Here is a 23,604-nt window from a genome sequence, read left to right as displayed (position 1 = left end):
CGTGGACAGTGAGCTGACTTAAATATTGATTTTTCTAAGTAGTGAATCACACTGGAGGATAAAGCCGTAGAAGATGGATGATTCACTCTGCCCCTGTTTGCTCTTCCTTCCCCGAGTAAGAGACTAGATCATCTTATTTGGAGAGGTTGCGAATTCTACTCCTAAACTCTGTACATTGGCCACTGTACCTGCTGCTTGCCCCTTTAATCCAGTCTCACCATCTTGGCTTATAATTCAATTTTTGTAACAGTCAAAGTGGTATCATCACAGCACTAAGGGTCTTGGACGGTGCAGCATTTGCGGGTCAAATCACTCTCATATTTGGCTCCAGTGTGGCAAGAGTTCCAGCTCTTTTTAAACTTTATTAATAGCAGCACATGAGGTTCTGTGTTTTTCTTTAGGATTGACTCACTTGATGTGGATCTTGCCTTCTTTTACAATCTTTTTCTCTCTTGTGAGAAGCGGTCAAAAAAAAAAAAAATTTTGTAAAGCAAATTTTACTTTTATAATGAGGGTAATAATGAAACCAAAGTTGTGAAACCCTAACTCTAACTCCAGCTCTGACACTGAAGTTGCACATGCATACATATTTATGTTGCTATGTAAGAGTTCCCTGTAGCTGTGTGTGTGGGAGACATGTTCACGCTCAAGTAAAATCTGTTGAAAGCACATTTAGGCGATTGCACAATTCACAATACACAATTAATAAAGAAACTAAACAAATTCTTGAAGGCTTCAAGCCTCCAAACCGAAAGTTTAGAAAATATCAGAAGCATGACCACTGATGACAACTTCTCTACACGCTCCGTGACCTTATGAAAATACAAAGACAGACCAGACGTTTACAGTGGGTTTGGTTTGTAGCTCTACAAATCAATGAGTCACAACCAGCTCAGACCACACAAGGCCTGAAAACCCCATTCTTAGATTAACAGAGCACTGAGGCAGAACTCAAGATCGGCAGACGATTTAATCCAATTTGATTTGATTTAATCGGCAGATCTGAAGCAGACAAATCTGTCATAAGAGCAATCTCACAGACTGAGCAAGGTCTCACTCTCACAGACACACACAATCGGGTTTGTGCAGTTGTCCTTTTGGACCTTCATTGAATCCCATTCATTTGGACACCCTAACCAACTCCTCAGAAATGACATTCTGTCTGATTAAGGCCAGGTTTTGGTCTCCACGGGGAAATACAAGAACACAGACAGTACATTTGACCAGTTTAAAGAAATTACTTGAGACACAATTTACGACTGCTGTGATTGCTTGTGCGGTAAGAGCTCATTCATGGTTGAGAAATATGTAGCCGTGTCATTTTATGAAATGAATTAACGTCCAGTTTGGACATGAAATACTGCAGTGATTGTGGGATTTGCTGGAAGTGCAGACACTCACTGTTTACTTGTGGCTGTATGGTGGTGTGACAGAGTGGCGCTTCTTCACTCACACAACTATCTTCAACACAAGAGACAGAACACAAACTGACAGACACATTTAATTTAGGCCTGGTGGTTTGTCATTTGTCACTAGTTTTTCCTCATTTCCCACTGGCAGCTATGTTTTCACTGAGAGCAAGCTTGACGGGTTCTTGGTACAGTGGAGTCTACTCTACCTCACTTCAAAAACAATCTCAATCTATTGTCTAATGCTTTAGCCTCATTGAGGGTCACGGGGCTGCTGGTGCCAATCCCAGCTGACATAGGGCAAAAGGCACATAGAGACGAAGAACCATTCACTCACAATTTAGGGTTTTTTTTGCATGTTTTTGGACATGTGGGAGGAAACTGGAGAACCAGGAGAAAAAACACACAGGGAGAACATGCAAACGCCACAGAGATGCAAACCAGCAACCTCCTTGCTGTGAGGCAAAAGTGGCAGCCACTGTGTGGCCCTCAACAACGCATGCAGACACATTTAGTATGTAACCCAGCTCTTCGTCTGCACTATCACATACCCGGTTGCCATTGACTGGCTGTCCTTTAATGGCTGTTTCAGCTGTTGGCCTCCCAACAATCCCAATCCAATCACACAGGACTGCAGCACCAAATTCCTGGGCACAACATTAACCCCCAATATCCCACCCACCATTCACTAGGCCGACCAGATTGACACTAAGATAATTAGTATAGTTTGAGCAATCTTTTAAATATCATTACACTGGACGTCTACTAGTAATTTGAACAGTGTTTTTGATACTGGGACTGCTGAGTAGACGGCTCAGAATCCTGCAGTGTTTCTGTTCCTCTACTCCACAACAAGATGAGTCAAGTCACAGACATGACTATATTCCAGACACACTGCACTCAGACAGTGAGCTCATGGGAAACAGAACAAAAATGCTGGAAGGACAAGGACGCCTCACAATTGTCAACTGGCTCTGTATTATACACTGTAAATATATAGAGAAAAAACAAAAAACAGTGCTGTGACAACTATCAGATTGAAGCCATTTATAAGTCCATTACTGTACCAGCACCTGCAGCAGCCTGGACTGTTGACAGAAGTCAAGTTGGCTCCATGAATTCATGCTAAATTGTGAATCTCCCACATACAGCGTCAGCAAAAAAATCCAGAGTCATCACCAGGAATCAGCAACTCAATGAAACAAAGTATTATAGTATTCACACATTTGCTCTTGTTATGATTTATATTATGAAATAGGCAATGGTTCGCCATCTCTAAAAAAAGGTTTGAGGACCATTGGCTTAAATGTCCCAATATCTTCAAAAAGAATTGCAGGGAAGAGCTCACACAAAAAGCCTCAACATGGGATGTCAGTGTGCAGCTGCCAGGCTGTTCAAAGAGACAGAAGACAGACAGCATCCTGTTTTAGAGAGAACATTTCACATTTCACCTAAAAATTTAAACCAATTCACATACTGGCACACGAAGCAATCACACAGACATCAAAGCTTGCAAAGTTTGATTCTGCCAAGCAAGAGTAAAACTGATTTGTGCAAGTCCCGAGTCTTTGATCACATTTGCAATGACGACGCAGAGTATGAGGGTTTGTCAGTTTTCCTAAAACATAGCTTACAGCTGCATAGTTTAACTGAAGACGCCGTTTGAAGAGTGAAAGTTGATACTGTTGGTGTGAAGGCGATGCAGCAGGCTTCTCTCTCTCCCTCCCCCCTCTTACATGTGTTCGGTTTGGTTTAATGTACAGTAGATCAGCTGCAAGTCAAGCATCTTCCCTTCACCTGTTCCTTGTGATCTTCTGCTTTGCGCTAAATCTCCTCTAATCCCTGATAACACACTGAGGAACTCCACCTGCCCTCACCCCACTGCTGACTCCACTCTGTTAACATTCCAATTACACCTCCTCAGCTCTTCTTTTAAGTTTAAATGAGATTAAGACTGTTTGTAAGACTGAGATTCCTCAAGCTTGTCGTTGAGACAAAGTCTGTTTACGCTTCCTCTTCTTTTTCCCTCTTCAGACGCCAGACATTAATTACATCTCAAATAACTGTGACCACTTTTTTTTCCATAGTCTTGCCAAAGAATTTGATGACACCCGGGGGGAATGTTGTATGCAACAGAATCCTGTCTATTATGAAAGAGAGAAGGAAGATGACCAGACAGGGTGACAGAGTGGCTGTTAAGTGTTTAGAGAAGATAGGCTGCGTTGTTCCTAAGGCTCAGTTAGGCTGTGGAGCATACGAGGACAGGGACTTGATCGTTCGCCAGTAAACTGCCATGTGCACTGAGCTCAGTCTTGTCCCGTCGGTGCATAGACATGCCTTGCCTTTCAGTCACACACTCACTCCTGCTTCAGAGGAATGTTGGGATTAAAACAATAACTATAATTTAAAAAAAACAACTAAGCAGATTAACATGGTATCAACGTGCCACTACAATGAAGACAACAGCAACAGTCTACAACAACACAGACAAGGTCATCGTAGAGGGTCATTCATATTTTCTGCTGCTCATTTCATTAGATGTACATGTAGTCAAATTGATTGTAATGTTGATTTACTTTGTAGCGAACACAAAAAGTTCCTGAAGACTAAACGGAGGCACAATCATAACAACAAAAATCACACAAAGTTATGGACTGCAGCTTTAAGTAGAAAAGAGCATGAAAGTTTAATAGATTAAAAATGTTTTCATGCACTCATATTATTATCATCATCATCATTAGAAAGAAAGTTAATACATTCAGTTTGTCATTTGTATCATGTAAACTTGGGCAGATTAACCATGTTATTGCTAAAGTAAATTAGGAAATTAACAGAAATAAACCAAAACCGTTCAAAATTGAAGGTTGGGAACGCAAATAAATATAATTGGTAAATAATAAACTGTAGCACAATCTTGGCTAAAACAATCTGATTTGTTGAAATAAAGTAAAATATCAATGCCACATTACTGTAGGCTTGAGGGAAAATGCTTTTAATTCTCCTTAATTCCCATGGCAAGCTTCCAGTTAGAACTATGTCCAAAATTCCCAAACTAAAGTTCCAATGGAAGGTTTCTGGAAATTTACCAGGAATTTGCTGCCCCTTTGCAACCCTAGTTATGGCCCATCGCTAATGGCTGACAGATGTCATGACACGGAGTCACAGAAAAGGTCTTGAGTTAAGCTAAAGATCACTTTTTATTTGTTGTGTCCTCGCTGGCAGCCATGTTTTTCAGTGATTACAGGAAAGTCGGCACCATGTGGCACCTCAAACAAGCACCAATTCAAGAAATCTGAACTATTCCTTTAACACGATCCATTTACATTGCCTAATTTGAAATTCTTACATATTTTGCCTTAAGCAAACAAACTCCAGCCTTTGTTAAAACCGATGAACCAGTTTCACTGGGTGGCACCAGCTGGGAGGAGCAGCCTGACAAAACAAGATCTCACGCAGCAACTATTCGGCTCAGAGCTGTAATGTAATGAGAGAGAGAGAGAGCGAGAGAGGAAAAAGAGTCTGGGCACACCTGTGTGGTAGCAGCCTCAGGCTGTGACACCTTAACTGGCCACAGTCAGGGTTAAGTCAACCTGTCACCCTCCCAAACACACACACACACACACAACTCTGTGTCTTTATGAGATTGCAAAAATAAGCGGTTGTGAAGGTAAATAAAGAAATGGCACGTGACGAGAAGACAGGCGTGGTCTCCTCCTGGAGGGAAATAAAAACAAATGTACACCACGTACCTGTACAGTTTTTTTTATTCTATGCGAAGGACCTGGATATTCAGAGGAGTACAGGTCTGTCAGAAAAAGTGAGTTGATCAGTGTCGACTTCCCAAGGCCAGATTCCCCTGAAAGACAAAGACAGGGCCAGGGTGAGCAATAGAGAGGCATTTCATGCAGACTGAGACACAACATTCAGATGTTTATCAACTCTTTAACCAACACATTCTTAACATGTTCAACATTCAAAGGCAAGCATTTACGGGAGACACAGAAAAAGGCAAACACGGTGGAATTTACATCCTCCCAAATTCTTTCCCGTCTGCATTTCAGGAATCTAATCAAAGAATCACTGGAACTGAGGGCAAAGAGGAAGTGAGATTTCAAACCACCACAGTCCATCATGAAGCCTTAGTGTAACAACAGAGAAAAAAAAATAAAAACATAGAAATCAAAAGCACAGCCTCGGTCTTCATTTATGTAGACATTGGCAGACTGAGTTACAGCTCACTTGGGATTAAATGATCTATAACATGACTTTGCTGATGGATCTTTGCGTGCCTTGAGGCCTCGTTCCTTGTTACCTTATCCCTCTCTATACGATAACAGTTTCCCTCTCCAATCACAGCCTCTGATAAACACTAACTGTACAGCAGTTTTGATTACATCTTCACCGAGCATGTACAAATGTCCCAGACACAAGAACTGCCATCATTATTTCATGTCACAGTCAGTGCTGTAGTGAGTAGAGGTCGACCGATATGGGTTTTTCTATGGTCAATGCTTGTTAAATTTCCTCAATCTGATAAATTAGTACTGTTTAATGATAAAAAAAAAACACAGATTTTCCAACGAACCGGCCAGACCATGCATGCGTTTTTGTGTTTTAAAGCCCATGCTTACTACACTCACGTGGGAAACCGAGTGCCAAGTTTTTTGTTACAATCTGCTCTCACCGTTACAATACAAGAGGAAAATACTCTGCATGATCCACGGGGGCCTGGCTGTGGCGAACCAAGGACCAGCTGAACAAAGGCTTCAGTGTGAAAGAAAAAGCAGTCACACGCCAGGCTGGCACTGCTGCAAATGGGCCGATTCTGACCTTTACAAGTAGCCAGCAGTGGTGGCCAAAACTGGCCAAAGCTGCCAACATCCCAGTCACTCACTGCTGAAAGAAGAACTCATCACACAAAAGGATCCTTCAGTCACACACGTACAGTCGTAAATATTTTCCTAAGAGGGTAGAGCCACATTTATGTTATAGTTTTAGACACATTTCGGCTTTTTACAACTGGTCTGTGAAGAAACAAGCGAGATCCAGCTAAAAATGTCTGCAAGGCTGAGAGGGGAACATGCAGATGTTGCCAGGGTGAAGCTGTGGTTCTGTGCAAACTGTAGGTGAAATGCATGTGATAAAAATGCCAGCTTTAATTAAGGAAACCAGAGGAAGTACAGCAGGACTAAGATAGTGGCCCCAGAGAAAAGAGGTGCTCTGCTTCTACAAGCACCACAGTCATCACGCACACACACACACAGAGGACAAATACGAACATCGGATAATTCTGAGCCACTGTTGAGCAGCATTTCGTCTTGCTCACATCTATGCGCAATATTATTGCAATGATGATAAAAATCTGTTTCAAAAGTCTGAAAGTAGCTGGAAACCACAGAGAAATCACTTCAGCTTACATTTAGTTAAGAAACAAATGTTTTTGTATTTGTAAATGGAAACAGAACCTTCTGTTCAAACGACTTATATTACCACAAAAATAATCCAGAAGTAATGTAATGCTGCAAAATCTTTTTACTTGTGTTAAAAATGCACTTTGAGAAAAATGAGCCTCGTGATTCATGATTAGCTATCCGATATCCAATCCTGTGATAGTGGACGATACCAATATGGAGTATCATATCGGCTCATTTGAAGCCTTAAAATGTCACTAAAACTCAGTATTTTTTGTGGATATTTTTAAGTGAAAATCAAGCTTTAATATGATTAACATTCATGAGATCCTTAAATAAGTGGAAAGATGCTCACTCTCTCTCCTGCCCCTTTATTGATATACTCATTAGCACCAGAGCTGGCCCAAAAACCATACACAGTATATTTTGGCTAAATGGTAATATACCATATATATCCCAGTATTTATTTATACACTATATTGCAGATATCCAGCAGTCCATTGTCAGCAAACAAGAAAAGTTTGACGTTTCGTGACTATCTTCATGGGATTTCCGGGACTGGAAAACTCCAGTTTTCCAAGACACATGGTATCCAGACAAAAACACGAACTCTTGAGTTCTGCCCTCATAAAAGAGGTTTCGCTCAAATCCTTGACGTCAGAAAACGAGACAAGACTCCATTCAGTGTCATTACACCCTGGCATCCCAGTTGCAGCACCAAAGGAGACCTCTTTCAATGAGCTCGGCCGCCAAGCGAAGGCCCACTGGTTGCTCGCTGCGCGGCTCGCTCTGCCGCCAACTCACTTCCTTTAAAGGAAATTTCCAGCAGCTGTGTAAACCATAGGGTTTATTCAAAGGCATTTCCCACTGTATGGAAGAGGCTGGTAGAAGGGAAGGCAGTAAAATGTGATTGTGAGGAAGGGAGGCCCTGTTAGGTTAAATCAATTGACAATAGACAACTAATGTGAATGTGACATGAAAAATTAAGAAATTTACCACAGAGGGATAGTTCAGGTTTTTCTGAAGTGTGCTTGAATGAGTAGTCGGTCCTGACTGTGCAGACAGGCTGCGACCAGGAACACAAGGAAAACTAATTTTGGCTACTTAACAAAAAGCTCACCTAATAAAATCTACACCTGCTGAGGTCTACGGTATTTTTAGAAACAGTTCACAACTTAATCTCACTGTTGAGACAGCCTTTTTTTACAACTGGAAATGTGAAGTTTGTAAATAGCGCACTCTCTGCCAAAGTCCATACATAAAATCAGTGTTTTTACATCATGCGTACTCTTGTTGTGCTGTGATATACAAATGTTGATTTTCTATATGGACTTTGGTGTGGGAAGTGGGAGGTTTACAAAGCTACACACTTTGTTGTCCTGTGGGAAAAGGTGAGATAAAATGGCAAACATAATTTTTATATTGACTTAATCTTACTTGAGCAGGCACATAGATGTGAGTGTGTGTCAGTAACTCGTACAACAACACTTCATGAAACCTGAACTATCACTTTAAGCAGTCATCTTCTATCCACCTCTGTGTTCATGAATGTGACTTTCCATTTAAATGGGGCGGGAGGCAGTAAAGGTTTAACAAGTCTGAGGCATGAACATAAAACATTAGACAGATATCTGTTGGCAGAGTCATCCATTTTCCTCCTGAAAGACCTTCTTATTTATACAGGAGTGAGCGCACAGTCAACTCTCTGTCAAACAAGTCCAAACACAATGAGCTCCAGCTGCTGTGGCCAACATCGAGGTCAGTTCCTGCCAATGTGTAAATCACTGCCAAATATTGACTTTGACCAACAAATAGCTCTGGCCCACTTTCACTCGTCCGCCTTCAATAGCTGCCCCCGCCTCACTCGCCCACAGCACACACAAGGAATCCAGCTCTCAAATTATCTGTGGCCTCTTAATTTGATAAGAGCTGCAACAAAAGAAAATCTAAAACCAGGGAATAATTCTGGCATTTTCACATAAATATTCATTTTTGTGAACATGTGGAAAAAATGTACAAGAAGACGCAGTCAAAAGAAATACTCAAAACCATATGTTTAAGTTCAAAGCAGCTGACAAAACGCTGCCCATCAACTGACGACGGGCTCTAATCACACTTCTAGTCTGGTGGAAGCAGCAATGGTCTTTGCTTTCGGATTAGTCTGAGTCACTACAATTTTAAATTGTGTGTCAGTGGACCAAATAACCCTAACACTCTTCATGTGTTCCCAAGTTGAAAAACTTCCATGCACACACATTCGATGGGAAATATGCATGTGTCACACCCTAATAACTTCTATGATAGCCAATAAATTCCAGAACCAATGCGCCACCTCTCTAGTATGTAAATCTTGTTTTTTTGTATCACTCCCATCAACAACTATTAAGGAAAAGTATACACACAATCCGACACTCCGATGACATCCATATGATTTTGCCAATTAGCCTGCAATTCTAATTACACGCTGCACATAAAATTGCCACATAACGACCTCTTTCCTAAGAGTGCAAAGAGAGGGGGGGAAACTCCAGGGCGTTACTACATGAACACAGCCAGAGGGGAGGAGGCAGCCAGGGAGACGGACTCTTTTGCCCTAGGGGCAGGAAGACATCAACTCAGCAGACAGGACGTGACATCATTAAAGCATTCAGCGTTGCTTCCTGTCCAGGTATCCCTGGACAGCATGCGGCAGAGAGAGAAAGAGAGGGAGAGAGAGAGAGAGAGAGAGAGAGAGGAAGGGCTCTCTGGCTGTGTCTCCCTTCACATCAGCTACTTGCTCTTTGACTTTGGCTGCATTAATGGAATGACAGGAAACCTCCTCCCTAGCACACAATCCAAGAGACATAAGTCTCTCACACACACACAAATGCAGCAGTATTGGACTGTCTGCGCTGCTGAATTGGAAACATTTGCTTTGAATATGGGTTTTCCCCCCAAATTGTGTTTTATGTGCAATTTATCCTCCTCGACTAAATCTGTCTCTCAAGTGTTTGTTCATCCAGCTGCTAAAACGTTCAGCCACAGTATTTTCGGGGGAACCACCAAAGATGAATCTATATCTATATAGATACAATTGGTACTTGATATTAATATTGATACTAATCTATAATGACAATGCCTGAATAGAGGTAGGTGGTGGAGAGCTATGAGAGGAGAGGAAGAGCGTCTTTAATCCTCACCACCAGAGACCAGGGTCTTCTGTATAATGGACTCCACTGTACTGAACGGCTGTAAATGTCTGACAATACATGGGGCAGAAAGACAGGAAAGGGTATGAAGGAAGTGATATTTACCACGGTGAACTACAGTGCTGACTTCATCTCCCTTGATAGCACATCTGGTGTTATTTGTACTTTTTTTTGTTTTTCCAGTGAAGATGGCTAAACTGCATAATTGCAATGACCATGACAGACCAACATGTAATATAAATATCTACAACGGCACAATTTTATCAATATTTCAGTACGTATTGCTGAGGAAGCAGTGCCAATGTAGTAGCAACTCTCGACACCCAACTCTACTCAATACAAAAGCTCGAGGAAATAACCACAAACTGTCTTTCATATACTTATCAGAGGACAACCTAGATGTATGTTTGAATAAAAGTCAATGTGAAAATGTGCTTCTCCATCTCATCTGATTTATAACATCAGTTGACATTTTCCTATGGAGTTTATGGTCTATGGTCGCTAGTTTTAGGGTCTGCTTCAATAGAAACTTTATGTCAATTTTGTAATTTATGTTTCCCCATTTAGAGGGAAACAGTGAGACTGACAGTATGACTGACAGTATCATCTGACAGCTGCCTGGTTACAGGTGAACTTCTGGTTGCAAAACCTCAACATGGTGCTGACCAAAACGCAAATGACAAGGCTTCAAAGTGGAAGTTAAGATTTGTCTCCAGTGGGCTGCCAATGGAGACAAACAGATTCTATTACAAACGCAGACTTGTGTATGTAAACATATCAACATTCAGTCAAGACCTTGTCACTAGAAATAAGCAAACAGAGTGAAAACAGAAAAATCTCAGCTCACTGTCACAGACTGAGAGACGAGGTATGTCACAATGTGTAACCGATGACATTATTGAAAACATGTTGAATCAAATTCAGCCCAGTCAAGATGATGCCATGACACTGCATCATGTGTCTACTGTCAGCTGATTTCATCTGCTCATAAAAACAGGAATTCACAATTGAGCTGTTCTTCTTACTAACATGACTGAAACACGGCCCATTAACCAGCAATTACTTCCCAGTCATTTCCAAGTTGCTGCTCGGCTGAAATAAAGATTTTATAGCACAATAGGACATGATCAAAGTGCTGTGCTGTGATTTTCAGCAACATTTTCTTTGCTGAAAAAAAAAAGAAAAGATCACTCAAAGTAAAAGTTGGAAATGACGGCATATGTTGCTTTCTTCTCTGTTTTCACATATGAACTCCAGATATTTCCCACAGTTGCTCTTCCACACATGCAGCGCACAACCAGATTTTCAACGTGAGGCACATCCTCACTTACTGCAAACACTCGGTGACATTTGGATACAGGAAGAGAAGAAGATACTTACTCACTTGCTGGCTGAATTCCTCCAAATTTACCTGATAAATTGATCAATTAATGAATGAGATATCGCACTGATGTCTGTCTAATCAGGACTCTCGAGACTCAGCTGACCAAACTTCACTCAGCCACTCGGCTGACTTCAGGCGTAACCGAGTCATTGAACAGAGTAAACTCAAACATGGACATTCAGGAAAGTAGCAGTGGTCAGTGGTTAGCTCAACCAACCAAACATGTACAGAAAGAAAGAGAATTCCTTACCTACAACCATCAGCGTGAACTCAAAACCTCTCTTCACAGACTTTCTGTAAACTTGGTTGGGGAGGTTGGCAAAGCCCACATAGCCCTCTAGGTTCTTCTGTTGCTGTGATCCAAAAATGAAACATGAGTGAGCGGTTTCACAAGAAACACGACCGTAGTACAGTATAGATGGTGGCATGTCGTACTATTTGATAGCTTGGATTACAGAAACCGAGAGCTGATTACTACTTCTGTGCCACCACAAACACACAGACAGCTCATCTATGACATGGCATACATGTAATAAATCTTACTTTATGTAGCCAACTAAATACTGGCAGTGTTAAAACATTATTCCAATGCAGAATTTATTGCAGTTTGACAAAAAAGAAATCTGAATGAGGCCAATAACTTCAGCACTATCAGTAAACTGAGGTCACACTCAGCTTTTTTTCAGATGCTGAGTGACAATTCTTCCATTGAGTGAGTAAGACTGTGAGATGTGTTCAACAGTACAATACAGAGGCACTGCAGGCTAATATGAATTAGGAAGAGAACACTTACAGCTGAGTTGGAGCAGATTTAATTTGCAGTCAAGATGATGAAGGCAGCAGGTCCAGGGGGCAGGAACATAACCAGAGAGACAAGAAGACAGATCAGCCAAATCAGTAAAAGAACACATTAAAAGGCACGAAATTATCACATATATACATGGAATATCATATCAGGTAATTTCAATGCTTGTGCAGCATAAGTTAAATTTTGTCGTCTGTGTGTGTTTTATGTAACTTTGTAATTGTGCTGCTCCCTTGCAAAAGAGATCTTTTGATCTCAGTGGGACCAACCTGGTTAAATAAAGGTTGAATAAATTAAAAAAATAACCTCAAATAAAGGCAGGTGTTAGTTTTCTGGATAAAAAGGTTTCAGTTGTCTACAATTTAACATACATGAAACAATCATTTAAAGATAATTTATACACAAACAAAGGTTCATTCACGTAAGAACTTCCTCTAATAGGTTAAGGAAAAATGCGCCAACAGTGCACAATGCAAGTCAGACACAGTCAAGAAACCGCATAGAGTCAGAGAGCAGTTACTTCCTGTCTGTATGTAAAACCTGTCATCGGTTAATCTGAGATCTTAAAATTATGCATGATGCATCCTCCAATCCTCAAACTGGCCTCACTGACTACACACACACGGACACGTCTCTACATACTATCATCTTATTGGCTACCATCTCAGGGTGCTTTCTCTACTGCTTCCTGTGCCGGAGATATTTGTCAAACAGCAGAGAAATGGGTGAAAACTGAGGCGAAAACACTGGTGATTTGAAGATTAAAGTCCCTGAAAAGTGAATTTGTTCAACATATTTTACATACTACACATTTCATGGACATTTGATCATAAAACAAAATAAATACACAGCTGAATCACGTCGACGCTGGGCCTTCTTACAGCGTGGCTCCAGTTCAATACATTGGAATCATTATGTCCTGCTCTAGTTCTCGTTAGACCCAGGTCATGAGATCACGTGTTGGGTTACTGCAAGAGGTTAAATGTTGACATGATGAGGGCTGCAACTAAAGATTCTTTTCATAAGCTGTTGACAATTTTCTTGATTAACTGAGTAGTTGTTTGATCCATAAAATGTCAGAAATTATAATTATGCTTATATACTTGATTATTTAAGCATTTGAATTTCTATAATACGGGCCAACAGTTACAACAACTTTCTCCTTTATTCTGATGCTTTGTGGTTGAAGTGTGTTTCACGACAAGAGTAGTGTCACATATTGAATAGCCAGACATGGCAAATTCTCAGTCAACTGTAACCACACATGCACACAGAAAATAGAAAAATAGCACGGGTGTTAACTGAGTAGTCTGATTATTCAGTCTACTTGGGGGTGATTACAGTTGCACTATTCAAAGGAAAAAGGAAGCAGAAAAGATGGTTTACTACTTCCTGACATATCGAGACGTGTTAACCAAAGAAAGACACGGCTTGTTTTAAAGCAGCACCCAATAAAGAGCTAAAATACCACCGTGTTTGTTCAGCTCAAGTTCCAAGACTGTGTTACTGAGGCTATACTTATATACAGCTATGTTTTTAATTTAAAACAGCATTTTCAGGCAAGAACAATCTGTCTAGACCAAAACTCTTTTTGCAAGTCCCCCCTTGCAGTATAGCGCTGTCTTTTCTTCCCCAAAAATCATGCTCATACTAATATTACATGACAAGCAATTACTAACTACACTAAAAATAACTCCATAAAAAGTCCAGCAGGGGCAACAAACAAAAGCATCAGCAGAATTCATCACGCATATCCAAAGCAGAATTGTACGCAAAACTTTAAAATGAAAACAGTGTAGTATGGGTGTAGCCTGACAAATAAAATAAATGACAGCAATGCAATGGTTGTAAAACTACTGGAAACACAGTGGGAAGCTTCCAGGAAGCTGAGGTTAGAAGGAGATCCAACCAGGCCAGAAGCAGGGATCTGAGTGCAGAGTGAGGATACCAGTGTGCTCTGATAAATGCCTTCCCACGACCTTAGGAAAGTGCATACACTCCATGCTTCATCTCACAATGTTATTCTAACAGACTTTTCTGTTGACGTGACTTGGCGCCATTCACAGTTCACCTAAATCCCGTCCCAAATTGGACTTCTTTACCCTGACATGGGAATAAACAGTCGCAAAAAGACGAAGAGTTGGCAGAAAATTCCTGAAATACTTTCACAGAAAGTTCAAGCATTGCTTTTTTTGGAAAACAAATTGTTAATGGGGGTATCGTTTACGATTATCATTTCACAATGGTTTGAAAGACGTGAATAGAGTCCGCTGGCAGAGAAGGGGTTTGGCATCAAGAGAAAGAACTTCAATCAAAAGCACTGATTAGGCACCAGCAAAGTATGCTAGCATGGTTTATATCTAAAAAATGGGACACACTATGGGTGTTGATAGCTACACATATCCTTGACCGTATGACGCATGAGCCCAGATAAACTTCACCAAGGTTATTTAGTCAGAGTTTACAGGACTTTCAGAGCCACAACAAACATCCCATCATGTTCTAACGAATGTCCAATTCATACATAAAATTAATTCAATTAATTTTCCATCACAATCACAATATTCTACATGCTATTTCAAGGCAGCACTGCACCCTGAATATAATATGCCTCATTCAAATGTTTCTTAGATGCACTGTAATTGTCTCATCAGAGATTATGAATCAAAGCATGAAAATTAGTAATTGGAATTTACTTTTAAAAATCCCAGCTCTGTGCATGCACCTCCATTAAACTAGGCTGAATAAATTGTGTTGATAATTAATTTAATTATCAGTTAATTATTGATTAATCCTACTGCCTTTAACAGCCCTACTGTTAGAGGCGCACTGTTGCTTCTTTTCCAAATGTTTTCAAAGTAAAGATTTGATGCATTAATAATCCAACTGTCATCAAATCAAATTGTGTGAGGTGCCTTGAGATTTTCATTGCCAGCACAGTGAAGATCAGGAAGTAGCTGATGACAAGGCACACCTTTAGTTTTAGTGACCTTTGTTAGTCATGTTGATTGTAAAGTCACTGTTGGTTATTGATGCCATTCCACCGCCTTCAATGCCTAACAATGACACATAACTCAGGCTTCACTGGCTAATGCTACTGATTCACTGAATCTCATTGACATATCCAACCAATTATAGTGACATCAGCGCAACAGCTCGTCACTCCTGTTCCACCACTACATACCAGCCCCATGCCGTTGGCTGGCATGAAAACTCAGATGAAAAATATGCTGCTGCTGTTGACAAGCACATGGCACATCATGACATTCACTGGGTGATACCACGTCACATTTACATATCATGATGACTCTCACTAAAATATGCATTTACCTGTTTTTTTGTATATTTTTAAGGCCAACATATGCATTGGGGTGGGAATCACAGGGTGCCACAATACACAATATGCAACACATGGTCCACAACACCAATAATATCACAACACAACGATTCTGTGATAATCAACATATTGCAAGACAATCATATAGCGATACATCACAACATGTGTCTAACTGAAGAAAACAAATTGTCTGTGAAAAGTTAAAAGTGCATATCCACAACACAAAGAACAAAGTGCATAAAGTCTATATACTGAATGTGGATGGGGCGTCTAACAAAGCTGTCTTTGCCATTATGCCGCTGTAAACTCCCTCTTCTTCGGCCAACTAACCTCCACCTAAGTCTCCCTCATTCAGCAGTGTCGCCGTGATGAGACATGAAATAGCGACAAACTGCCCCGAACAATGGTAGACATGGCAGATATACTGCTCTTATTGCTGCCTCAACAAATAAGCATCCGATTCTCTCACTGTCACGCAATCAAATGATGCATAAGTCTCTTGTTTCAGCTTCTTAAAAGTTAATTTTCAAGTATTCTCTTTTTCCAATCAAAATCTTAAACCATTTCCTGACATTTTAACAGAACAATTACTTAAGAAGCATCATCTGCCAAAGGAACCTCATTAACATTTTGTTTTTTAATGTAAAAAAGGCCTCTCCATACTACATGTTCTGTGTCTACATATACAATCCACTAGCATACACATGCCGGACATGCCTGCTGTTATTTTGTACAACATACTGTCCTACCTGGAGAATGCATAGCCAATGTGCACAACCCCTGCAGTCACAAATTTCTGAGGTGGACACAGTCGTCTACATGGCATCTGTGCATACCATCGAGGACATACATGACAAAAGTTGACTCACAAACTATGAAATAGCCTTTATTACTCACAGGCTAATCGTGCTACCAAAAAAGCATTTAACACACACCATCAGTAAATGTGTTTGTAAAGAGGAATTAATGAAATAATGGGCAGTTTGGTTGATTAAAACCTGACCATCCTATGAGAGTTTATCTCAGTGACAACACTGTTCATGTTTTCAACCACTTAGCAGGACTGTTCACACCTGCTGGCATTAATATGCATCCTATATGTGTCTCCTGCTGTGACGGCATAAGATCAGATCTGGGATTCACCAGCTCTATTTAAATATACACTGACGTCATCATGACTGTTTGAAAGAACAAAATTATGTTTTGTCTAATTGTACAGCTGCATCTGCTGTCAGCCTGTTTGTGTGTTTGCACATGTGCAAGAGAGAGAGACGGTGTATGTGTGTCAAATTAATCATAAGGAAACTAACGATTGTCATAGTTGACGTCAGTTTAATCTGTTGTGAAGACGGTTGGCTAACATGCAGCACAGGAATGTGGACCAATGTGTCCTCAAACCACCAAATGTGGTTTTGGGATCTGATTTGAAGATGCTTTCAGGATGTTTGCATCTTAAAGCATCAAAAATTTTCCTTGGTGGATTCAATGATCTATGATTTAAATGACAGGGAGAGACGTTTGTCTCAATGTTGCAATGTTGTATTTGAACAACATGGACAGCACATCTTTATGCATCTATAGAGAAATATCGATAAGCAAAGTGAACGCTGTCATCAAATGCCATGTTCCCCGTAGCGTTGATACAGTTCCCTATCATGCATTGTTTTTGAAAAAGCCCAGAGTCTGGATCACCATCAAAATCTAATCAGGTCGGTGCATCTACTAATCTCTTATTCATTCCAGCTTCAGACACACGCGCAATGAAAACATGGCTTTGGGAGGCTGGCCATGCTATACGAGTAAACAAGGAGAGGAGATGGAAACCTATCTCTGTTTATGTGAAAAATGAGAACTGAATGACCTAAACTCGCCAACACCTGAACAAACTGAGAACACACTCAGCTCGGCCATCACAGTCTTCTCTCTGGTATTTGACTGCCATGCCATCTGACACTCTGGGTCAGTCTGGCTGAATGCCTGACCGGCCCATCTGTGCTATGTCACTACCACTATCCAAAAAGCACAGACAAAATCAAACTTGGCTCTCTCTGCAGGAAACAAAGCTAATTCCCCCAACAGACTTAGATTTTGATTACAATGATACACACGCATATTAAATACTTAATTTCAGCCCTTTTTAACACCTCGACAATACATTTCCCTAACAAATTCAAATAAATAACCCCAACCAAACTAACTATTAAACTAACTATTTAACAGTTCAGTGATAGATTTATGTTGTAACAAACTTCAAACTTGTGCTGTCCCTTTGAAGTTTGTCATATTCACATCATTAAGTATCTTTATTATCCCTGAGGGGGTAATTTGATTCACAGCCAGCAGTGAAACACAAAGACAACATATAAAATAATACAACAACAAGTCACAATTTACAGTTACAGAGAGTTGTTTACCAGGCTAAAAAATTACAGTTTGAATCTCATTTGTGTCAAATTGGTTTCCTCCTGGCGTGAACTGACATTCAAATCAACCACCCACAGCGAGTGATGAGGTGTATTTTTTTTTTTATGTATGAGACAAAATCAGTTTGTTTCCATATGCATTCACATCGAGCAGCTGTTGTAGCTTGACTTAACCGTTTTATTGGACTTCTGTCCTGCTCCCAGTATACAAACACTAGTCAGGAATTGATTTATTGAATGAAAGTTTGTCCACTTCCACTACACTAGGAGTGAAATTACCCCTTTCACTTTGTTAGTATAAGGCAGTTTCCACTGCATCCATTTGATTAGTTGTTAGCATGTCGAGAGCTATTCAAAGACTTCCTAGCCTCCATGAACTTAAAAATATCTTAAGTTTAATTAATCGTCAACTATTATAGTAATTGGTTAATCGGTAGAGTTTTTTTCAATAATTAAATACAAGTTGTCTGATTTTTCAGCTAATATTTGTGAACACGTTCTGGTTTATTTGTTCCACATAACAAAAAAATGATCAAAAAGGTAATCCTTTTCATTTGTGAACATTCAAGAACATCATCATTTCCAGGTTTGAGAAACACTGATTGACATTTTTCAATATTTTCTGACATTTTACGGCACAAACGAGTACTCGATTATTAAAGCAATCGTTAGCTGCAGCCATAAACTCAGACTGACATGGGTTTTTCGATAGTCAATGCCAATCTTTGATAATCAGGGCAGCAGATGGCCAATAAATGATGTAAATTTTATGCAGATATATATATAAACAAATCTAAATTTAAATAATAGTTGATAAACAAAATTGCTCAATTTAAGTTCTATTTTAAAGAAATTAACGCGCAAACTATATATTATATAATGAAACACCACTTTAACAGGCATACTTTTGGACGACAAAATAGTCTTGGTGCAATTGGCAGCATTAATAAACTTTTTGGTGTACTAAAATTTCTAAACCTACACAGATCAGTAATAACTGATCAATGCTGATACAAAATGGCATGAATGGGTCGACTTCTATTGTTTCTAATGAGCAACAACGTAAAGTCCTTTTCTGACTTGCACTTTTCCTAAAAATGTGGCTTTCCATTACTCCATACATTACTGGGCCTGTTTGACCACCTGGTAGGACGATGCTAACACAGCTCTTTCTTCCCTTACGTTCTAAAACAGCTACAGTTCTGTAGTGAGCAGACTTCACTAGGTCGTTGCTCACTCATGACAAAAACACAGGAAATGCCAGACTTAACGCACCAACCAGTTTCTGACGTCCAGAATGGTGTCATTTAGATAACTCCCAACCAGACCCCAGTCATGTCTACAACAACTGTACTAAACTGGGACGTTAAATTGCGCTGTTCGGCGCATTTTTGTTGGTCATTCTTGCACTCATTAAGAGTCACTTTTCAATTCGGCGTCCGTTGAAAACACAAAGAGACACATACATCGGGGAAATTACAACTTTATTTACGTCCATTAGGTTAACAATAACCCTGAGGTAGCGATATACCATTAAAACAGCATGGTGGGCGGCAGCAGCCACCGTCAACTAGGTTAACTTTAGTAAAGTATGCAAGACGGTTAAACGCCAGAAAGTACCGGAAGAGAACGAGGTCTGAAGCTTCGCTGCCCGAAAACACACTTGAGCTTTTAAATCATTTATAAACCAGTCACATTTACATACAGTCGTTATATGGGACTAGGCTAACGTTCAATCCCGATTGACGAGCTACGTTATTTCCACGCGTTTTACTTCACTTTTGTGGGGGGGAACTATCCGCCAAACAAAGACCAACAGCTCAGAAAGTTACCCGACACTTAAGGCCACGTTACACGAGACACGGGTTCAAATAAATACGAGGAAAACTCACCCATTATGTCGCCGTCCGCCTCAGCGTACAGAGCTCCTCGGTTTGACATTTCCCTCGCACTTACTCGGCGCTCAACTCTGTAAAGTTGTAGTAGCAGGATACGCACATTATCCGACGCACTGGCGACTCACTCGCGCGAGAACGTCCGGGCAAGCGTGCGTGCGTGCGTGCGTGCGTACGTTCTGCTTGGAGAATACCGGCTACGACATATCGCGAGACTTGAACTCCATTGCAACCATTCCACAGTTAGTGCTAATAATAATAATAACTGTCTTTGATGCCTCAGATGTCACATTTTACAAATGTCTATATGTCCTGATTTCAATTCCAACTGTGTTTATTTTATTCCCTGACACAACTATATGTTGTCAAAAAATAAAATGTCCATATTAATGTCCACATGAGGCATATTAACTGTCTCATGTTGTGGTTTTATGGAAGAGTATAGAATTTCATTTAAATGTATTTATTATTCTTTATTTATTTTATTCATTTCTTGTGTTGTTTTTGGCCTATTTGTTGAAAGATCATGAGCTACAAAACTTAAAAAGAGACAGTCAGCAGTGCCATCTAGAGGGCATTTAGAGTAGATATACTTTTCACCTCAGGCTTTATGTTTACCTTTGAACAATTAAAGATATATCAGTGAAAATATCTCTATAGGACAGATCTCCTGAGGATACCCTTGATATTAGTGGAATACACCAGGTTAAGTGTAGTCATGGTGATGTAGGGAGTCGACACTGTGTACTTACATGAGTGTGGCTGCAGGAGGGATTATGTCAGACAGTTGCAAAACCAGATTATTTGCACTTTAAAGTCAATTTAAGTAAGGCAGGCAGGCAGGCATACATGCAGGTAGGTAATGTAATGTGCAATAGTTCTCAAACTCCTAAATGAAAAGAAATAACATCATTTTACTAACATCCAGGTCAAGATGATGATTTTAAGGTCCAGTGTATTACATTTATTGGCAGAAATTGAAGATACTATACAGATTAGTATGATTGTAAAAGACCATTCACGTGTTGTTCAGCGAGGGGCTTCCTTTGTGGAGGCCACCATGAAGCAGAAGTCTACAATGCAAACAAAGAAGAACAACATCCTCTGTGCTAAAGGCTTCCGTAAATTCTGTGATTCGCACGGGAAAGGAAATGGGGGGTCCACTGTTTAGATGTCACTGGACCTTTAAGTCCAACAGATTCACTTACCAAATACATAGATACAGTGTTTCCTGGAGGTGAACACCATCAGCAGGTCATGTACGACTATCCTGCTGAGGTGCCCTGTGTAGTTTGGAGGAATTATTATCCATCAGTCCATCCAATAGTTGTTTTTTGTTTGTTTGACCTGAAAGAGGGCGAAAGGAGGGGGCAGAAGGACTATAAGCTGGTGCTGAACCCTGGTTGTCATCAGATTCACTCCAGCAGCACATATCTTGAAGTGGAACCTGAAAAAATACAAAGAAAGAAAGAAAAATGCACAAAATTGTGGGGTGTGTGGCGAAAACAAGCATCTTTCAAAGGGAGCAGACATGAACCATCCTACGCGGAGCACCAGTAAAAATCAATTGCACAGTGCAGCCTCCTCACTGAGCAGCGAGTGAGTTAGATTCTCTAATAACAACAATAATAATAATAATAATAATAATAATGATATTTATGATATGATATATACATAATAAAAAAAATTTAGAGGACAGTGTGTAGGTTTGGTGAAAAACATATGGAGGAACATGAACCCCTGTTTGTCTGCAGAAGACCTTCAGGAGCATTCAGAAGGTGATGATGCACTGTTTTACTGTAAAAGGAAACCATTTATGATGTGACTGCTGTGAAATAAAACATTGTGCTCACAGTCAGCCGAGGTATGTGAAGAGGAAAAAAGAAAAGGAAAGAAAAGAAAAGAAATGAAAAAAAAAAGCCTCAGCTTTTTTGTTTTCAGCACGGAGGTGGATCCATGAAGGTTAGGACTGTTGCTGAGGAATAGGGAGGAGGGATTATCTATTTATTTATCTATCTATCTATCTATCTATCTATCATCTATCTATCTATCTATCATCTATCTATCTATCTATCTATCTATCTATCTATCTATCTATCTATCTATCTATCTATCTATCTCATTGATGTTCACTGCTTGTTTTTGATGTTTTAATTGTTGCCTTCACTGTGTTTGTAGATATACAATCAGAGCTATGTGAATACAATCTGTCTTGCAATCAGGACAGTGATCCAAAGCAAACCTCAAAAAAAAAAACACTCAGCGGCCTGAACTGAGCATCACTGAATAACAGTGGGCAGATCTTACACACGCTGGCTGTGTGTGTGTGCACAGAATCCTAAAAATAACTTTGGAGGTGAAGTGATTTGGAAGGAACAATGTTTCCTTCATCACAAACAGAGGGAGTCATAGCTGGAAATTGGAATTTTTGTTCCAGCATTGTTCAGCAAAATACAAATTACAAACTGACACTTTAAATCAATCCCCAATAAAACACATTCCTTATAAATGAGGATATAGTTTAATCATGTGGGAATGTGACTTATCAGGAGAAGAATAGCTGAATATAGTGTTGTTGCATGTACTGTCTCCTTATTGGCATGCAAGAATTAATCATACTACCCAGAAAAATCAATAGCTGCTCACTGTTCTCATTTATAACACACAGCAGGAAGAAGAAACACACGACAAGCAGATGCTCAGTTATGGCGTGATGCACACACAAGGTGTCAGTGTGGGTAATACAACACAGCACCCGACGTACACTTTGTGAATAAAGATGTGGTTACATAAGGAAACACAAATGAATGGAGACGTACAGAGATGTGGAGCAGCAGGGGCTTTAATGACTGCACACACTGGGAAAAAAATAAATAGACTGAATGGCTGCTTTAGAGATGATGTTTAAGGTCGTGGCGGCTCAAACTGATGAATTACAGCAGAGTGAAAACATGAATCAGTTTAAGAGAATATACAAAATACCACATTTCAAATGGAAGTGGTATAGGAAATTAAAGTAAAGTAAAAACTTAAGTATACTTAAGTAAAAGTCTTAAAGTATATGACATTTACTGTACTTAAGTATCAAAAGTAACTTAGGTTTTTAGAAGTAAGTATTAATATAGTGAGGAGTTAGGATTGTGCCATGGTGGCTCAGTGGTAGGGCGAGTTGTCTTTCAAACTGGAAGGCTATTAGTTCAATTCCTGGCTCTGCTTGTCTGTATCAATTTAACCCCAAGTTGCAGCGTGTGAATGGATGAAAGCTGTAGTGTAAAGCAGCTCATCAAGACTAGAAAAGCTCTATATACTGTAAATACAGACCATAATATTTACTCTTCTTCTTCTGATTTTATTTGGTAGTAACGAGTAACAAAGATAGTTAGAGGAAATGTAGTGGAGTAAAAGGAAATACATATAAATATGTAAATAAGTAAAGTTACACTAAAACACTGATTACAGCGCCACACGCAGGCCTGGCATATGTATTACAGTATTAGAGTCTTTTGGAGGTGTTTTAGTGTGAATGAAGACATTTCTCTAATGTGTTTTTACATAAAACCCTTTTTAAGAACAAAAGAGAAACAGATCGTACCGGGAAACCTCTGTTTCCGTGTAGATAAAACTTAAAACAAATAACAGTTTCCCTTTGTTTTTGTCTCCATTCAGCCATTCAACAACTGTCCCTTTGCCAGTTTAGAGAGTCGGTTTGCTCATTGCCTCGCTTCATGCTCTGTGTCTGTTTACCATCCCTT

General features: G+C 39.9%; 1 protein-coding gene across 2 annotated transcripts in view; it reads right to left on the bottom strand.

The window, feature by feature from the left end:
* LOC122786471 (septin-7) overlaps positions 1 to 20,003 on the bottom strand; it is a 32,213-nt gene extending 12,210 nt beyond the window's left edge. For both annotated transcript variants that reach the window (XM_044052807.1, XM_044052808.1), the window contains exons 1-4: positions 19,850 to 20,003; positions 19,775 to 19,776; positions 11,643 to 11,745; positions 5,159 to 5,265 (exon numbers count right to left, since the gene is read on the bottom strand). In XM_044052807.1, coding sequence (XP_043908742.1) covers positions 5,159 to 5,265; positions 11,643 to 11,745; positions 19,775 to 19,776; positions 19,850 to 19,898 — 261 coding nt within the window. In that variant the 5' untranslated portion in view covers positions 19,899 to 20,003. The remainder of the gene's footprint in view (positions 1 to 5,158; positions 5,266 to 11,642; positions 11,746 to 19,774; positions 19,777 to 19,849) is intronic.
* Between the last annotated feature and the right edge of the window lie 3,601 nt (positions 20,004 to 23,604).

The sequence above is a fragment of the Solea senegalensis genome, linkage group LG20 (genome assembly GCF_019176455.1).
Source record: "Solea senegalensis isolate Sse05_10M linkage group LG20, IFAPA_SoseM_1, whole genome shotgun sequence".
NCBI lineage: Eukaryota > Metazoa > Chordata > Actinopteri > Pleuronectiformes > Soleidae > Solea > Solea senegalensis.
This window is presented reverse-complemented; position numbering and strand designations above follow the sequence as displayed.